Source organism: Cupressus sempervirens, chromosome 6 (assembly GCF_028749045.1).
Source record: "Cupressus sempervirens isolate cs-2001-9-10 chromosome 6, ASM2874904v1, whole genome shotgun sequence".
Classification (NCBI taxonomy): domain Eukaryota; kingdom Viridiplantae; phylum Streptophyta; class Pinopsida; order Cupressales; family Cupressaceae; genus Cupressus; species Cupressus sempervirens.
The window spans coordinates 688690877-688706636 of NC_143123.1; the positions used below are offsets into that span (position 1 = coordinate 688690877).

Consider the following 15760-nt stretch of genomic DNA (forward strand, 5'->3'; position numbering starts at 1 on the left):
TGTCTACCAAAGTTTTGTGTCCTTGGTAGCCTTGAGTTTATAGTGGGTTGGAAGAGCTAGGTAATCGACTTGTCCCCACTTGGGTCGTTCCTCTCAGGTTGTCCGAGAGCATGCCCTCTAAAGGATTCTAAACTACACAAAGAGTGGATCAACTTTTGGAAGTCAAGATTTTTGATTCACCACAAGGGTGAAGAGCATACTCTCCTATTCCAATCATTTTCTCCCAAACACGCCAAGAAGATTTAGTTGCCTCTTACTCTTGAAACCAAATGGTAAGTCAAGATTTCTGATTCACCACAAGGGTGAAGAGCATACTCTCCTATCACCAAAAGATCCCAATTGTAAGTTTTAATGTGCCTAAAAATAAAAAACTAGTATATGTCACACATGTAAAAGTAAAGAACAAGAAAAATTAGGTTTTTATGCATTGGGCAGCCCTGCAAACAATCGTTAGTAGCCCTCGTGCATTTGAAGCTTTGACATGCGTTCTTTTTATGCAATGTTTCAATTTTTTTGATAAGGATGGCAACCTGTAATCACAACTTGTTAGAACCAAAAGTTAGTATGAAATAACATAAAAATCTGCAATAAAAGTGGTGAGTTTCCTAAAATCCAATTTATCTTCCAACCAAGTGCATGCAAAGAAAGTGCAAGTTAATCACAAATGCTCTCATTTTTACTCTTTGATTTTGACCTAGTCAACAAGATTGGACTTTTTTGCTATGATTTTGTATCCAAAAATGAAAATGAAAAGAAGAGATCCCTGTTAAAAATTAGAGAGATTTCCAAAAATGCAAGAAATTTTAAAAAATCTCTTCATTTGCGCTCTAGAGATCAATTTTGTCAAAACAGGCCAAATTTATCAAATTGAGTTTTTGATCTTTAAAACGACCTCAAAATTCAAAACACAAAGAAAGAACCCCCATTAGAATTGAAAACCTTTTCTGAAAATGTAAGTTTTTAAAAAAAATTCACTGATTTGCGATTAGAAACGACTTTTTATGAAAAATAAAGAAAAACTCATAACTCCCAAAAATCATGTCAAAATTCTCTGAAAATCGGACTGAGACATTTTGAGCATATACTCAATCAGCAAAAAAAAATTCAGAACCAAACTCCAAGCGGTTTAAAAGATATGATCAAATCTTTAAACCAACTAACTTTTTTGGCCTTCAAACCAATTTACTTATGGGTTGGCCTTAAAACCAAAGTGATAATTCTACAAAAGTATTTGATTAGATCCAATATGCTGCTGTAAAAAACTAGAGATAAGAAATGAAAGCAAATGGAGCTGAAAATTTGATTCAAGCCCCACGGTGGGCGCCAAAAATGTACACTCGAAAGTGTCCCACTCTAAACCCTTCTATCCAAACGATTCCATGAGTTCGGAATGCTTGGATGCCGGCTTAGAGCTCCCTATCCACGGAGTGCAAGAGAGTGTATTTCAAGTTCAAGGGCTCTCAGATGATCCTTAGAGATACTCTTCTTGCTAGTAAACCATGCAATGGGAGGTTCCAAAGACAAGATGCAAGAATGCAAATGTCCCAAGGAGTTCCTCAAGGATGCAATGCAAATAAAAATTAAGCTAGAATGAGATGCAAAGTGGAGCTATGCTAAAACATGTATGAGAGTGTTACAATTCAAATATTAAGCTATGTGAGATTAAGCTACATGTAAAAATGAAAGCTAAGCTAAGCTAGAATGCCATGAATGAGAGAATGTAGACAAGAAATAGAAGTTCTCCACAAAGCTCCAAAGAAACCTGTTAGAAAACCTGCAGCATAACAATATTCAAAATGAGGATGGATTGAGGGGGAAAGCTCTCTCCCTTTAAAAGATGTATGGACGGTAGAGATCAAGATAAAGATGGTGGATGATCAACGGTTGAATTCGAAAATAGGAGTGATCCATGTGCACACACAAGTCAACCAATAGAATATAAGTTGACCTGTCATATAAGACAAAAGTCACAAAGCCTTTTCTTTTAATTGCAAAATAGAAAAAGGACTTTATGTGTGCACTTTAAGTGGGTTAGAAGAATGGGGTCTTTTATTTAATTAAAAGGGGACATGTTCTTTTAATCAAATAATGAACTTAGGATAGCATAGTCAAACTATAGGTTATAATCAAATAAATTGATTATTAGCAATTTGGCTTAAGTAAGTGATTAAATTAATTTAGCCAAAATGTTGAAAAGGGGGCTAATAGTCTAGATGACCATTTTTAGGTGATTACAGCGTTACTTCTGCCTCTTTTTCTATTCTTATTAATGGTCAACCTTCACAACTATTTGGTGCTTCTAGAGGCCTCCGCCAGGGTGACCCTCTCTCCCCATATCTATTCATCATCATGGCTGAAGGCTTGGGCAGATTCATTAAGCATCAGGTGTCCCAGAATTCTATTCAAGGCTGGTGGTGGGGTAATGGCTTACCTTCTCTTTCCCATCTTCAATTTGTTGATGATTCTGCTCTTGCTGGTCTTGCTAGGATCAAGGAAGCTGAAGCCTTTCGACATGCTTTGGACGTTTATTTGGGAGCTTCAAGCCAGAAAGTTAATGAGCACAAATCTTTCATTTACTTTTTTAACACTCCTGATTCTATTTAGCACAGGATTGTTGGTATCCTATGGTTTCAGATAGGTTCACTTCCTCTAACTTATCTTGGCATTCCTATTGCTGTTTCCAGGCAGCCACGTCTCTTCTGGAAAAATTTGATTACCAAGCTTCAGGATAAGGTAAATCATTGGACTCATAGATGGCTTTCTACTGCTGCCCGGGTTACTCTTCTTCAAGCTGTTATCCAAGCTCTTCCTACTTATAGAAGCATGGTTCATGCTGCACCTATTTACTTTCTCAAGGAGTTTGATGCTCTTTCTCGACAATTCCTTTGGAGTGGTAATTTGCGTAGTACTAAATGGAGCTTGGTTAATTGGGCAACTGTTTGTAGGCCTAAAAAGGAGGGTGGTCTTGGTCTTCATTCTGCTCTATTGAGTAGACAAGCTTTGGCTGCTAAACTTTATTGGCGATGGTGCTCTGGACAGCATCAACTTTGGGCTCGTATTATGACTCATAAATATTTTCATGGTGCTGATCCTTGCTCTGTTTCTGCACTTCCTCTTGAAGGTCGTGGCTCAATGGTTTGGCATACTTTGAAGACAGGTGCGATGTTGGTGAAGAGGGGTCTGTTCTGGATATGTAAAGGAGGTTCTCAGGCTTTGTTTTGGTCTGATGCTTGGGATGGATTCCCTTCCATTTTATCCATATACCCTCATCTTCAGCCTCTTTGTGACTCTTTTCTTGCCGCTGGATGGGATAAAGTCGCTCATTACAAGACTCCTTATCAATTGGGACCTGTTGTTGGTTATAGATGGAAGCATTCCTCTGATTGGCCTCCTGGAGGTACAGACATGGATCGTTAGGAGCTTTCTCATATTCTGGCCTCTAGAGAGTGTTCCTCTTTGCTTGGTCCAGATGTATTGGCTTGGGGCGGTACCTTGTCTGGTAAATATCATGTCTCTGCTGGGTATCAGGAGATAACTAGATAATTATTTGGGGATGCTGAGGTCCCTTGGTGGAAGCAAGTCTAGAATACAGTTTCTTGGTCCAAGTGCAATTTTTTCATGTGGCTAGTGGCTCACAACCGTTGTCTTACCTAGGATAATCTTTGTAAACGTGGATTTCAGGGCCCCTCTTATTGTGTTTTGTGTGGTAATGGAAAGGAGTATGTCTCCCATCTGTTCTTCCATTGCTCCTATTCTACTCAGATATGGCACCTTTGGTGGAGCGCTTGGGGTTGCTCTTGTCGGCATGCTTCCTCTTTGCCTGAGTTCTGGGCTCGCTTGGGTAGTGCTCCCTCCAAGTCTTCTTCTCTCCATGCTGCTTGGATTGCTGGCCCATCTTTCATGCTTTGGCATATCTGGTTGGAGAGGAATCGTTGCATATTCCAAGATGTTCGGCTTGGTGTTTTGCATCTTTGGTGGAAAATATCACATTCTCTCCAGGAAACTATTCTTGTGAAGTGTGAGCTTGATGGGGGTATGGATCCGGTTGATCTTGCTATCTGTAATCGCCTCAATTTTCATCTGCAGGATGGGGTTGCGGCTCATAGGTTTCCTTCTATGTCCAGGCAGCTTCACCATCAGAGGAAGGGTCGGGTTAACCGGGATGGGCACTGGACTCCTCCTCCCTGTGGAGTTCTGAAAATTAACACTGATGGTTCTTCTCGTGGGAATCCTGGTCCGGCTGGTATTGGCGGAGTGGCTCGTTGTAGTTCTGGGAATGTTAAATTTTTCTTCTCAATTCATAAGGGTGATTATACTAACAATCTCATGGAAGCTCAGGCTATTTTATATGCTATGGAACAGTGTTGCTTGTGGGGATGGAGTAAGATTATTTGTGAGTCTGATTCCCAGGTGGTGGTGAACATGCTTTCTTCGTAAGAGCTTGAGGATGTTAGTTGGCAGCTAGCCACTATTGTTAAGCAGATTCTTTTCTTCTCTTCCTCTTTTCAGTTTATTAGGTTCAAGTATATTCCGCGAGAATGGAATAGACCTGCTGATTGTTTAGCCAAATGGGCTTCTAGTCATGATCCAGGTTGGAATGTTAGGGATAGGGGGCAACTCTCCTTTGAGATGGTGCAAGAATTTGATGATCTTGTTGCTCAGGATCGAGCTCCCTGTTGAGCTCTCCTTGTTGTATTCCTTTCTGTCTTAATAAATTTTTACCCCTCTTTTTGCCTTAGGATATACATTCTAGAAGATAATAATATCATAGTGTTAAATATAAATATTTTGTATTTTAATCCACATCATTAAGATACCTTTTTTGGTATTCTTTAACTACCCTGGATAAATCTTTCTCGTGCAAACAACAAATATCTAACATATGTATAAAAGTGAAATTCAAACTAAAAATCTAAGAGGATGAGATAATGAAGGAGTCAAAACTAATTAGAAACTAATTTCTAATGATGAGGATGATGCTCATATAAAGATTTTTTTTATAATTTATAATAAACTTCACTCCTTAATAGTGTATAACTCTAACTACTTAGTTTTTTTCGTTTATTGATGAGGAAACTTATTGTTTTAGCCTAATCTGACCATAGAGGGACCACTTACACATGATCTCTTCTCATGTGACCACTTCTACAAGGCCATCATTCCCTAAACTTCACTTGTTCAAACCCATATGCACAACAACTCAATGAAGACACAAGAATTAGTGAAAACAATACCCAACCAAAAGTAAAATTAAGAGATTATTAGATATTAACTACACCATTTACTTAAGAGTTATATAACACATAAAATAGTTTTAAGATAAATTAAACAACTTTCCAGTTAGCAAAATAACTTTAAAGTAATATATTTAGCGTTTTAAATATAGATGCATTTAAGATATCTATTCTAGTAGATAGTTACATCATAATTTTAAATATAAACATTGTGTATTTTAAATCTATATTATTAAGACAACTTTTTTTAGTATTCCATGATTTGTTAGATTGGGGTTGTCATTGCACCAAAAGACCAATCTGTTAGTGCTCGATAAATAGTACACAAGAGGTAGTTAAACCTTTGTCATGAATCTCGAGGGGAGCGATGAATATTTTGCCAACAATCTACCCCTCAATGTTACCCGAGGGTCTGAGGATTCAAACTTGTGACGAAGCTCTGATACCACTTGTTAGAGTGGGTGACCATGGCACCAAAAAATAGATATGTCAGTGCCCAATACAATCACTCAACTTATAGTACACATGAGGCGATTAAGCCCACATCACAAATCCCAAGGGGAGCGCTGAACATTTTGCTAACATGAGTAACCCTAGATAAATTTTCACACAAACAATAAATGCATAACATACACATAAAATTGAAATACAAACTAAACATCTAAGAGAATGAAATAATCATAGAGTCATCAATAATTGGAAACTAAGTTGTAATGACCAAGATGACCCTCATATTTAGGAAGATTTTAAACTTTATAATAGACTTTGCTTAAGACCATATAACTTTGTCAATATGTTCTTGGTCTTTTGGTGAAGCTAAATGACTCCACCAAGGATCAAGTCTTGCTCGGGGTGAAGCTCTGACATAATAAGGGATGAGGCTAATATCATGCACTAGGCATATTTGGTGGAATGAATATCCCTCACTCCTTGCTCTTATTCAAAGAAGTTTTAGTTTATAAGTTGGTACTCAAGTAATGGGTAGCGAAATTATTTTGTGAAGGCCCTTGTTGGGCATGTGTTCTCTTAGGCTTTGTGCCTCTTCGTGCTAGGTTGTCATGCACACAATCTTAAACTCTATAAAAGAAGCTATTTAACTTCAACTACTTAATTATACTTTATTTCTTTAATGTCGAAACCCAAGTTTTTAGTCTTGTCCAAAACCAGAAAGACCACTTCTAGAGGACCTCTTCCCATGAGGCCATCTCGAGAGGGCCATCATTTCCCATATTTCATTTGTTCAAACTCACTAGTGCACCAACTCAAAAAAGACTCAAGACTTGTGAACCATGACTAAACAAAAAAATTAAATCTTGCTGGTGGCCTCACCAACAAGATATTTCTACCACGACACTAAACATACAAAAATAAAATAAAAAGTACAAGCATTGAAGATAGGAGATTTCCACAATCCATGAAGTATGCAATTGTGTTGAAGTACTTGTACTTTTGTGTTTTTGGATCAAGATTGTGTATAAATTTTTAACCATCAACCTTTTGGATCATATTGTGATCCATCTCCATCATCGGTGAGACAATAAGAATGTAATAATTTCATTACATTCTTACACTCTTTCATCCTCATGATAGATTATGAAGTATGATAGGAAATGTTGACAATATTAACCTAGAAACACAACTGCAAAGTACAAGCACTTAATAATTTTACTATTTATTTTGTCCAAACAATAAAAAAATACTTCTTTGAACAAATAGTTCTCTGCACGCCCTACCCACACACCCAAAAATAAGTAAATGAGGCTCGTACCAAACAACGTTCCTTTTGGGCAAGCCTGTAAAGCATATAGATTGTACCTCTCAGAAATCTGGAGATCGACGCAGGCTTTTTCCAAACCTGTTCTGGAGTGCATATGCATGTTCTTCCACTTCGTTGACTGATGGTATGGAAAGTTCGAGAATTGCCCTGTGAAGCGATGGAATAAAGAAGTTTTTGCCACCTAAGGTAGGGCATAAGAATGTTTTTGACATTTTTGGCTCCATAAAGTGTTCGTTTAAGAGATAAGACCGGGAATTCATCGTTCTGCTGATTTAATTTTAGGATAAACGCGAATTAGCATCTTACAGCAGCACCGAGAAACATGCAGGAGAATCCCCGCCACATGTGGGAATCATAGCCAAAAGTTTACAAAAAGAAAAAGGGAATATGGCTTTGCTTATGGTTGCGCTTAGTACAGAGTGAAAAATTATTTTATTGAAAACATTGAAATAAACATCCCGGGAAACAAATGTTAGGGGAATGGTGTGATCTGCAGTAATAATAGTTTGTAAATGGTTGCTTTTGCATTCAGTAGAGACCTGAAAGTAAAGAAAGGGAACAAGCCAAACATTTCTGTCTGTCTGTATTTTGCATGTTGATTTTGGAATTGCAGAGAGGAAGCCAAAACATGCCATAATAGGTATCAGAATGCAATGATGCACCCGCATTGTGATTTGGAGGTGAATGTCAACGGAGAGCGGACGTTTTGGCTAGATAAGGTGTTCAATCATCTGGGTGTTCATTAAAATTATGTTACTCTTTCTGGGTTTTTTGTCTTTCAGAAAATTAAATGAGTTTCTCTTATGTTTTTGCAGAAAACATTGCTTTCCTTCAGTGGGAGACTGATCAAATTATTCAACAAAGCAGTGCCAGGGCAGGGGCAGAGACCCAAATCGTATAAAGTGGTTCTTCATGATTTACCAGGTGGACCAGTGGCATTTGAGATGGTTGCCAGGTTTTGCTATAGAGCAGAAGGTGCCATTAACATTAACCCTAGCAATATATGCAAGCTCCGATGCGCTGCAGAATTTTTGGAAATGACGGAAGAAATCCGTGAAAAAAATCTGGTTGAATTGACTCAGAATTATCTGAAGCTTTTGCCCTTTTGGACTTGGCGCGAAGTGTTTACGGTGCTGAAAGACTGTGAATCCATGGTGCCCATTGCAGATTCTACTGGAATTATACAAAGGTGCATACATGTTTTGGTGGGAAAGATAAATGTGAAAACAAATGTGGTTTCCTTTGGCGCGAGCTTGAGTCCTGCGGATTCTTCTTCTTCTTCTTCCCCGGAGAGTAGTACCGTGAGGTATTCCACGGGGTCCAGCTGTGAGGCATCTAAAACCGGGTGGTGGTTTGATGATCTTGGGTCTTTGAGTATTTATTTGATGGAGAGAGTTGTGAAGAGTATGATCGAAGAGGGAGTCGATAACTGGGTCTTGAGTAGGTTCTTATTTCATTATCTGAGATCGTCATTGCCCATGTTGGGATACAGTTCCATATCACCCAAGAAGAAATGTGGGAGAGAGGAGAAGATTATGTATCAGTACACACAAAAGGTTCAGAAGGAGGTCTTGGAGACTGTAGTGGGGTTATTGCACCGTTTGCACCGGGCAGCGGTCTCGTGTAGGAGCCTGTTTGGAGTTTTGAGGGTTGCAACGGTCTTGAATGCATGTAAGTTGCATAGGAAGCACCTTGAAGACATGATTGGGGCACAGCTTGATCAAGCCACTTTGGACAATATACTTATTCCTGCTGCAAACCAGGGGAATGTGGGATCACTTTATGATGTGGATCAGGTCCTTAGATTTGTGCAAGTTTTTGTAAGGGATCGGCAGATCAATCCTGACATTCCTGGATTTTCTCCATCGTTTGGAAGGGTAAGAGCTGAAGACGTACCTTATGGTACTTCTTGCTGCCAGCAGAGTGGGGTTCAGAAGGTAAAATGTTTGATGGACAAGTATATAGCAGAAGTGGCTCCTGATATAAATCTCAAGCCCTCCAAGTTCCAGGCTCTCCTTGAAGCTTTGCCCGACCATGCAAGAGACTGTTGTGACGGTCTTTACAGAGCCTTGGACATGTACCTTGAGGTAAGTCTTAATGGATTCTCTGAAATGCTCAAGTCTTTGATAGAATTATCGATCAATGATTGCTAAATGACACAGGAGATTTGTGTTTATGTGTCCGAATGCTTTTATGGATATTCTTAAAAGAACTTCTTGAATACATACTATCACTATCGCTGAATTTTATAAACTGAAAATGCAACCACATAACTTGGTTTTGGATTTATTCCCGAATGCTCAATGAATTTTCTGAATGAACTCGTAACAGATGCCATTCAAGTGGGATGTTAACTGTGTTGTGAATAAATTTTGTAATTAGAAAATAATCAGAGTGGTGTGGCTTTTGTCAATTATGATGCCTGAATGAGTACTTATCCACCTGGGTTTTGAAGATTTGCCCTGATTAAGGCAACTCGATGCTCAAACTTTGGTGTGATTGGATTTTTTATCGAGGCCGAAACACCCTAAGGGATTTCTTGAATTCTGCTTGCATGAATATGGTTCTGGTCTCAGCAGGTTCCTCGAATTCTACCATACCTAAGGCAAATGGCTTTTGTCACTGGCATGAGAGTGAATGCCAGAAGTTAATAAGATTGTGAAGTCCAACATGGGCTTCCTTTTTTAACCTTTCGTTGATGAACTGTTTTCAGGACTGGGCTCTTCAAGTTTAGTTCTATATCATAAAAATAGGTTCTTTGAGCGAGCCTTTCTATCTGCAATTGCTATTTTATGTTAATATCCAGTTGTCAATTCTGCTTGTATGAAGACAAATAGATTCCTCAATCAAACCTGGTTCTCTACAATAGAAAGGTTCTTGTTGTCGAGCTCTAGAGTCAATATGCAAAAGGTTCTTGTTGTCGAGCTCTAGAGTCAATATGGAAAGGGGATAGTTGAATTCAGCTTGAATCAGCCCAGACAATTAATTAATCTAGATCCAAATCAAATGCAATTTGTTTGAGTTCGTATGAGCTCGAATGGACTGATATTATAAGTTTGAGCTTGGTCAACAAGAAGCATTTAATTGAATTGGGTATAAGTGGGTAGGAACTCGTAAGTTCCCAACATAGCCTCAGCGAGAATGATTTCTTTTCTGTAAAGTCACTCAGTGTAACATAATATTTGTCTGCAATGAGTATCCGTTGTAATGCAGTTGCATTTTCAGATTTCAACGAGTTGACTAGATTCTGTCATTATTTCGGCAAATAGGTCTTTGATGGCAGTGAAAGTGAATGGAAGATATGGTTTGTTTGTACGTATGCCAGGATCCAGTTCTCCAAGCCAAGATCGATCTAATAAATATGTTCTGTCTTCTGCTTTGATTGATGCATTTATGCGAGAATTCTCCAAGCCAGGATTTAGATTACGTAAACAGACTCTGTGAGTGAGTCTGAAATTTTGAAACTTTTAGTTAATCTACTCTTTAGATTTAGTCTGGTCCTGTCTATTTTTCTTGTATCAAGATGATGAGAGTCCTGTTACGTATACAAGGGAGAGGGTCGATTAATATACTACATAGAAATTTCAGATCGCTTCAAATTATTTACAGCAGCTTATTTGGATAAGTCTCCTGTTTATTAGTAAGTTTTTAGGTCGACATTATCAAATATGATGACACATCAACATGCTTTTTTGTTGAAGCATCCAAAATGGTCTTAAAAAAGACTGAAAGTTGTATACTAAGTTATGTTTTATTGGTGCACTGATATGACATCACATGATTTGTTACTTTTCAGAATCAAGGTATACATTTCATCCAATTATCAGTACATTGATCAATACTATGAGTCACAACTGCTAGTACTGTAATATTACAAATATTAAACATTAAATCAACAAATAACATCCTAAACTACTAAATCCTCTCCCCTATTTCAACTTAAAATGCGATAATATTAGTACTTATAGAATGTGATTGCAGCACTGACCTCCAGTTAGTTTGAGTTACAAATGTGCTTAATTAGTCAGGGACATCATTTGTAGTATTTTTCATATTGCGCTGTACTCGACTTTTGAACTGTTAAAGCTCATCCTCCTCAAGGATAGTTGCCTTTTAAAGCTCTACCTAAGGTTCTTTGTGTAGTAAGTAGTGCCTGAACTAGCTACAAATTTTTTTGTACTCGATGCCTGGATCACTAACATTTTTCTTAGTTGACTACTATATTATTTATAAAATTCGAGTCATTTTTATTATGTTTTAATAGTAGTCTGATCCTAGATTAATAAGAGCGATGCAGTTAAATAAATGTTGGAATGGAGTAGTGACGGTTTCTTGAAACAGACGCATGTTATCACTGATTAGAGTGTGGTCCGTCATATTTGGCTCGAAACATGCATGTTGCCACAAGTGAAACTTCTAATCTCAGCTGGAACAATCCTAACCACATCTGTGGATACGCTCAAGAATGCTGCAGATGGGCTCTACATAAGCTCTTAAACATTAATTGTTGCTTCATCGAATGACATGAATCAAAAGTGAATTGGTATATAGCTGTATTGCTGATCTTGCATCAATCTTTACAGCTACAATTCTGAAAATTAAGCTTAAATCAGAATTTTTTTTGGTGTTTTTTCCAAACCAATATGAAATAAATCTTTATAATCTACATCAAGAAGGTTTTAACATGGCTTTTTTGAATTAGTTTGTAGTCTATATCAATGAGTTCTGAATGCAGAATGGATTTGTAAAAAGGCTTTTGAATAATCCTTGTTGAATTAGTCTGGATGAAGTAGAATTAAGACATGTTTTCATCAAACTGGGATCCCCTGCTACCAATTGAAAATAGATCTTATTTAAATATGAGTTCTCTGATTATCAGGGTAATGATTAGCTTTGTTTTTAATTTTAATTTTTGAACAGGTACATTCGACATTATCTGAAGAAGAGAGAACAAAACTTTGCAATACGATCAATTACCAAAAGCTTTCTTTTGAAGCAAGTAATCTCATTGCTCAAAATCCTCGATTTCCATCAAGAATAGCTGTACAGGTTCTCCTTCATCAACAAGACAAGCTCAGGAGCATGCTTGATAGCCATGACACAAAAGACTCAGTATCCTCTCATTTCAGTGATGAGGGGAGGATGTATATTCCCCACGAAGAAGTTGCTAGTGACACTGACCATGCAATTTTGTACTCTAAACAAGTAGATTACACTTCTGTCATTTGTGAAGAAAATAAAGGTCTTAAGGCAGATCTACAGGGGATGCAGTGGAGGGTCAAGGAGTTGGAGAAAATTTGCATTAAGTTACATTCTCAAATGACTAAACTTGGTAAACTGAAACCCAGAAGCAGCCATGGAAGGTTACCGAGGCTTTGCCAGTAAAAGAGAGACCTCGTAATTTCAACATAATTTAATGGACCTGTACCATATATTGTGTACACTGTACAAGCCCATTAAATTGTATGCATAGATTTCTGATGTATTGAGTTGTGACCGTTGAGTCAATCCTTGGATATACAAGAAAAACTCATCCAGGTATGGGTGTTAAAGTCTAGCATATGCTTTAACTAGTCAGCCAAATCTTTGAGCCCGCTACTGAAAACTATATGTGGGAAAGGATCGCAACAACTGAGCACTTTTAGCATATCTACATTTTGAAGTACAATAAAATTCTTGGTCCCAACTCCTACAGACTGATGGTCTTGTGGACGTCATTAAAATTCACTTATTCATTCATTCACATTCATTCATGAGATCAGAGAGAAAGGGTAAAGGACGAGAACATTCATTCATGAGATCAAAGAGAGAGGGTAAAGGATGAGAACTATCCCGACAGGAAAAGAAAACAACTGCTCTGTGCGAGCTATGTCCAAAGACAAGACTGAAAAGCTAGCCAGTCAGCCAAGTAAGTGGTTTAAAGGCATTATCAAGGTTGTTAGCATCATTGGAGCAATGTTCAGACGACTGTTACAGTTAAAGCATGTTGTAATGGGAATTTTAATCACGAAATTTCCACAGTTTATAGTGATTTGTTCATAATTTTATTCTTGCATTCTCTCATTCTGATGATGGATCCTAAATTGTAATCCAAAATGTTGATGTTAAAAAAACTTACACAATCGAATCCAGAAATATATTACACATGTTCATATTCTTCTAGATTTGGCCATTTAGATTTTATTGTTCTCTATCATTTTGGATCAAATTCCATGATCCATCATCAGAACATGCTAAGAGTGAGTGCAAGAGAAGAGAAAAGGACAGATCTAAAGAGGTAAAGGAGAGTTCCAATGAGGCCTTGGGGTGCTAAATCATGAATTACAGGTACCAAAGTTCTTCTGAATAAAATTCTAAAGAGCGATAGTTAGTCATCGTACATCCTTTCCAATTTTTTTTTCCAATTTTTTTTTAATAACTATGAACGGTTGCTGCCTTCGAAGGAATCGTCTGACATGTCAAACCTTTAGTTTATACGGGTTTCTCCAATATAAAACAACTAAATGAGTATCAAGTCAACCAATGCTAATTTGCGTGCAACTGAGTAAACACAATAAATAAAGAAGAACTAAATAATTTAGTTTGTATTCATATACGAAGCATAAAATATACAAATGATTTACATGTCTAGGAAGTACAAATCAATCAAATAATTTTAATGTATCATTTTTTTGCATTTTTCAATAAGAAAAACAAAATAAATGAATAATTTTTAATTGAATGGCATTCCAAAAACATGGAATAACCCGCGGGATCCAAGAAGAGAAGAGATAAAATACCAGATGAGTTGTGTTAGTCCATAATACTTCACATGTTACTAGACCGGGAAGAAAATAACACTTGCAGCAAATCTTGATATAAGCGAATATAATAAGATGTATAAGTCAAGTTAGATTAAGAAATGGCTGCCGTGGGAATGATTAATTTAGAACTGAAAGTTAGGTCGGGAAATTAATTTTAAATTGAGTTATTTTATTAAGTTCCATATTTGAAGAAGAATAAAATCTTATGGCTTTATATTTTAATATGGAAAGGTACACAACATGAGTGTTCATTGTGTAGGATTTGGTATTGAGTTGTTACAATCTTTGCGTTAGTATTGAGTTGATTTTTAATTGTACAACTAATTTGGTTCCATTTAATTTCTCTTTTTCATTGTTAGATTTCACATGTTGTAGCAGTTTAGGAATCATAGGATGTAGCGGTTTAGGAACAAGGAAGATTCTTTGATTATAAATGTTGTGTTTTTACATTATCACTTGATATGATTGATATTATAATTATGATAATAATTACATAAAAATAATCTTTAGATATTAGGACGTTCTAAAATAATTTAATATTATATTTAACTTTTTCTCAAATATTATAAAATGACCATAATTATTTTTTAAATACAAGTACAATGTGATAAGAATTGAAATATATCGGCATGACTAATATTTTAATTAAATAATAATTATAAATAAAAAGACTAATAAATTTATAATCACAAAAATATAAGATTAGACCAAATTCAGAGTTTACTTGTAGTGGTCCAAAGATGACTTTTAGGATGCATTCATAACCCACAATTAATTCATGTCATTAAATAAAAAGGTAGGCACACTTTTAAGAATCAGCTTTTTGTTATTTAATAACTATTTTCATAGTTATCACATGGTGTTTTAATAATACTTTATAAATATTTAATGTATAGAATATTGTAAATGGTTTAGAGTTTTGATCATGAATAACATTACGCTCCATAACAATAAATACATTATAATGCATGGTTAGACTATTATATTATGGGTTGATAAAAAAACATAAAGGTCATAATTGTGAGATGTTAATATGACAAAAAAAAGTCATAAAAATAGAACTAAAAGATGTGAATATTGAAAGTATTATGATCTTGATAAAAGTAATCATATCATATAAATAATATTGTAGTAGACCAAATAAAAGTTGATTCATTATAATTTCTTAGTGGTAGAGACCAAATAAAAGTTGATTCATTATAATATCATATAGTATTAGTTACATAACAAGAAATGTGTGATGACTCTCAAGTTGATGATTTATAGTTTTAGGAAGATGCTTTTATTGTTGATTAAGCTTCCTTAAATCTAGTGGATTCTACTATTATAAATAGAAGTTTGGTTGACATTTGGATGCACTACTTATATGTTGTATTGATGAAAGAGAAAGATTATTATATAACAAGAAACTTGTGATGACTCACAAGTTGATGATGTATCGTTTTAGGAAGATGCTTCTATTGTTGATTAAGCTTCCTTAAACCTAGTGAATTCTACTATTATAAATAGAGGTTTGGTTGACATTTGAATGTACTATTTATATGTTATATTGATGTTAGAGAAAGATTAAGCAAGACGAGTATATCTATCATATATAATTATTTTCTTAAATACAAGTACAATGTGATAAGAATTGAAAAATATTGACATGACTAATATTTTAATTAAATAATAATTATAAATAAAAAGACTAATAAATTTATAACCACAAAAATATAATGATAAGAAAAAATCATAAAAAATTTCGTTTTATTTAGACAAGCATGTGAAAATTAGACAAAATTCAGAATTTACTTTATGGAGTGGTCCAAATATGACTTTTAGGATGCATTCATAGCCCACAATTAATTCATCTTATTAAATAAAAGGTAGGCACACTTTTTAAGAATCATCTTTTTGTTATTTAATAACTACTTTCCTAGTTATCACATGGTGTTTTAATAATA

The 15760-nt window shown here is 35.9% G+C and overlaps 1 protein-coding gene across 1 annotated transcript; it reads left to right on the forward strand.

Annotated features, from left to right (window-relative positions):
- Positions 1-6973: 6973 nt before the first annotated feature.
- On the forward strand, positions 6974-13157 carry LOC149554071 (BTB/POZ domain-containing protein At3g22104-like). The gene is made up of 3 exons (XM_089789406.1): positions 6974-7730; positions 7827-9098; positions 11932-13157. Exons 1-3 carry the CDS (start codon positions 7665-7667, stop codon positions 12394-12396), a joined length of 1803 nt encoding a protein of 600 aa, XP_089645532.1. The 5' UTR covers positions 6974-7664; the 3' UTR covers positions 12397-13157.
- The last annotated feature ends 2603 nt before the right edge of the window (positions 13158-15760 follow it).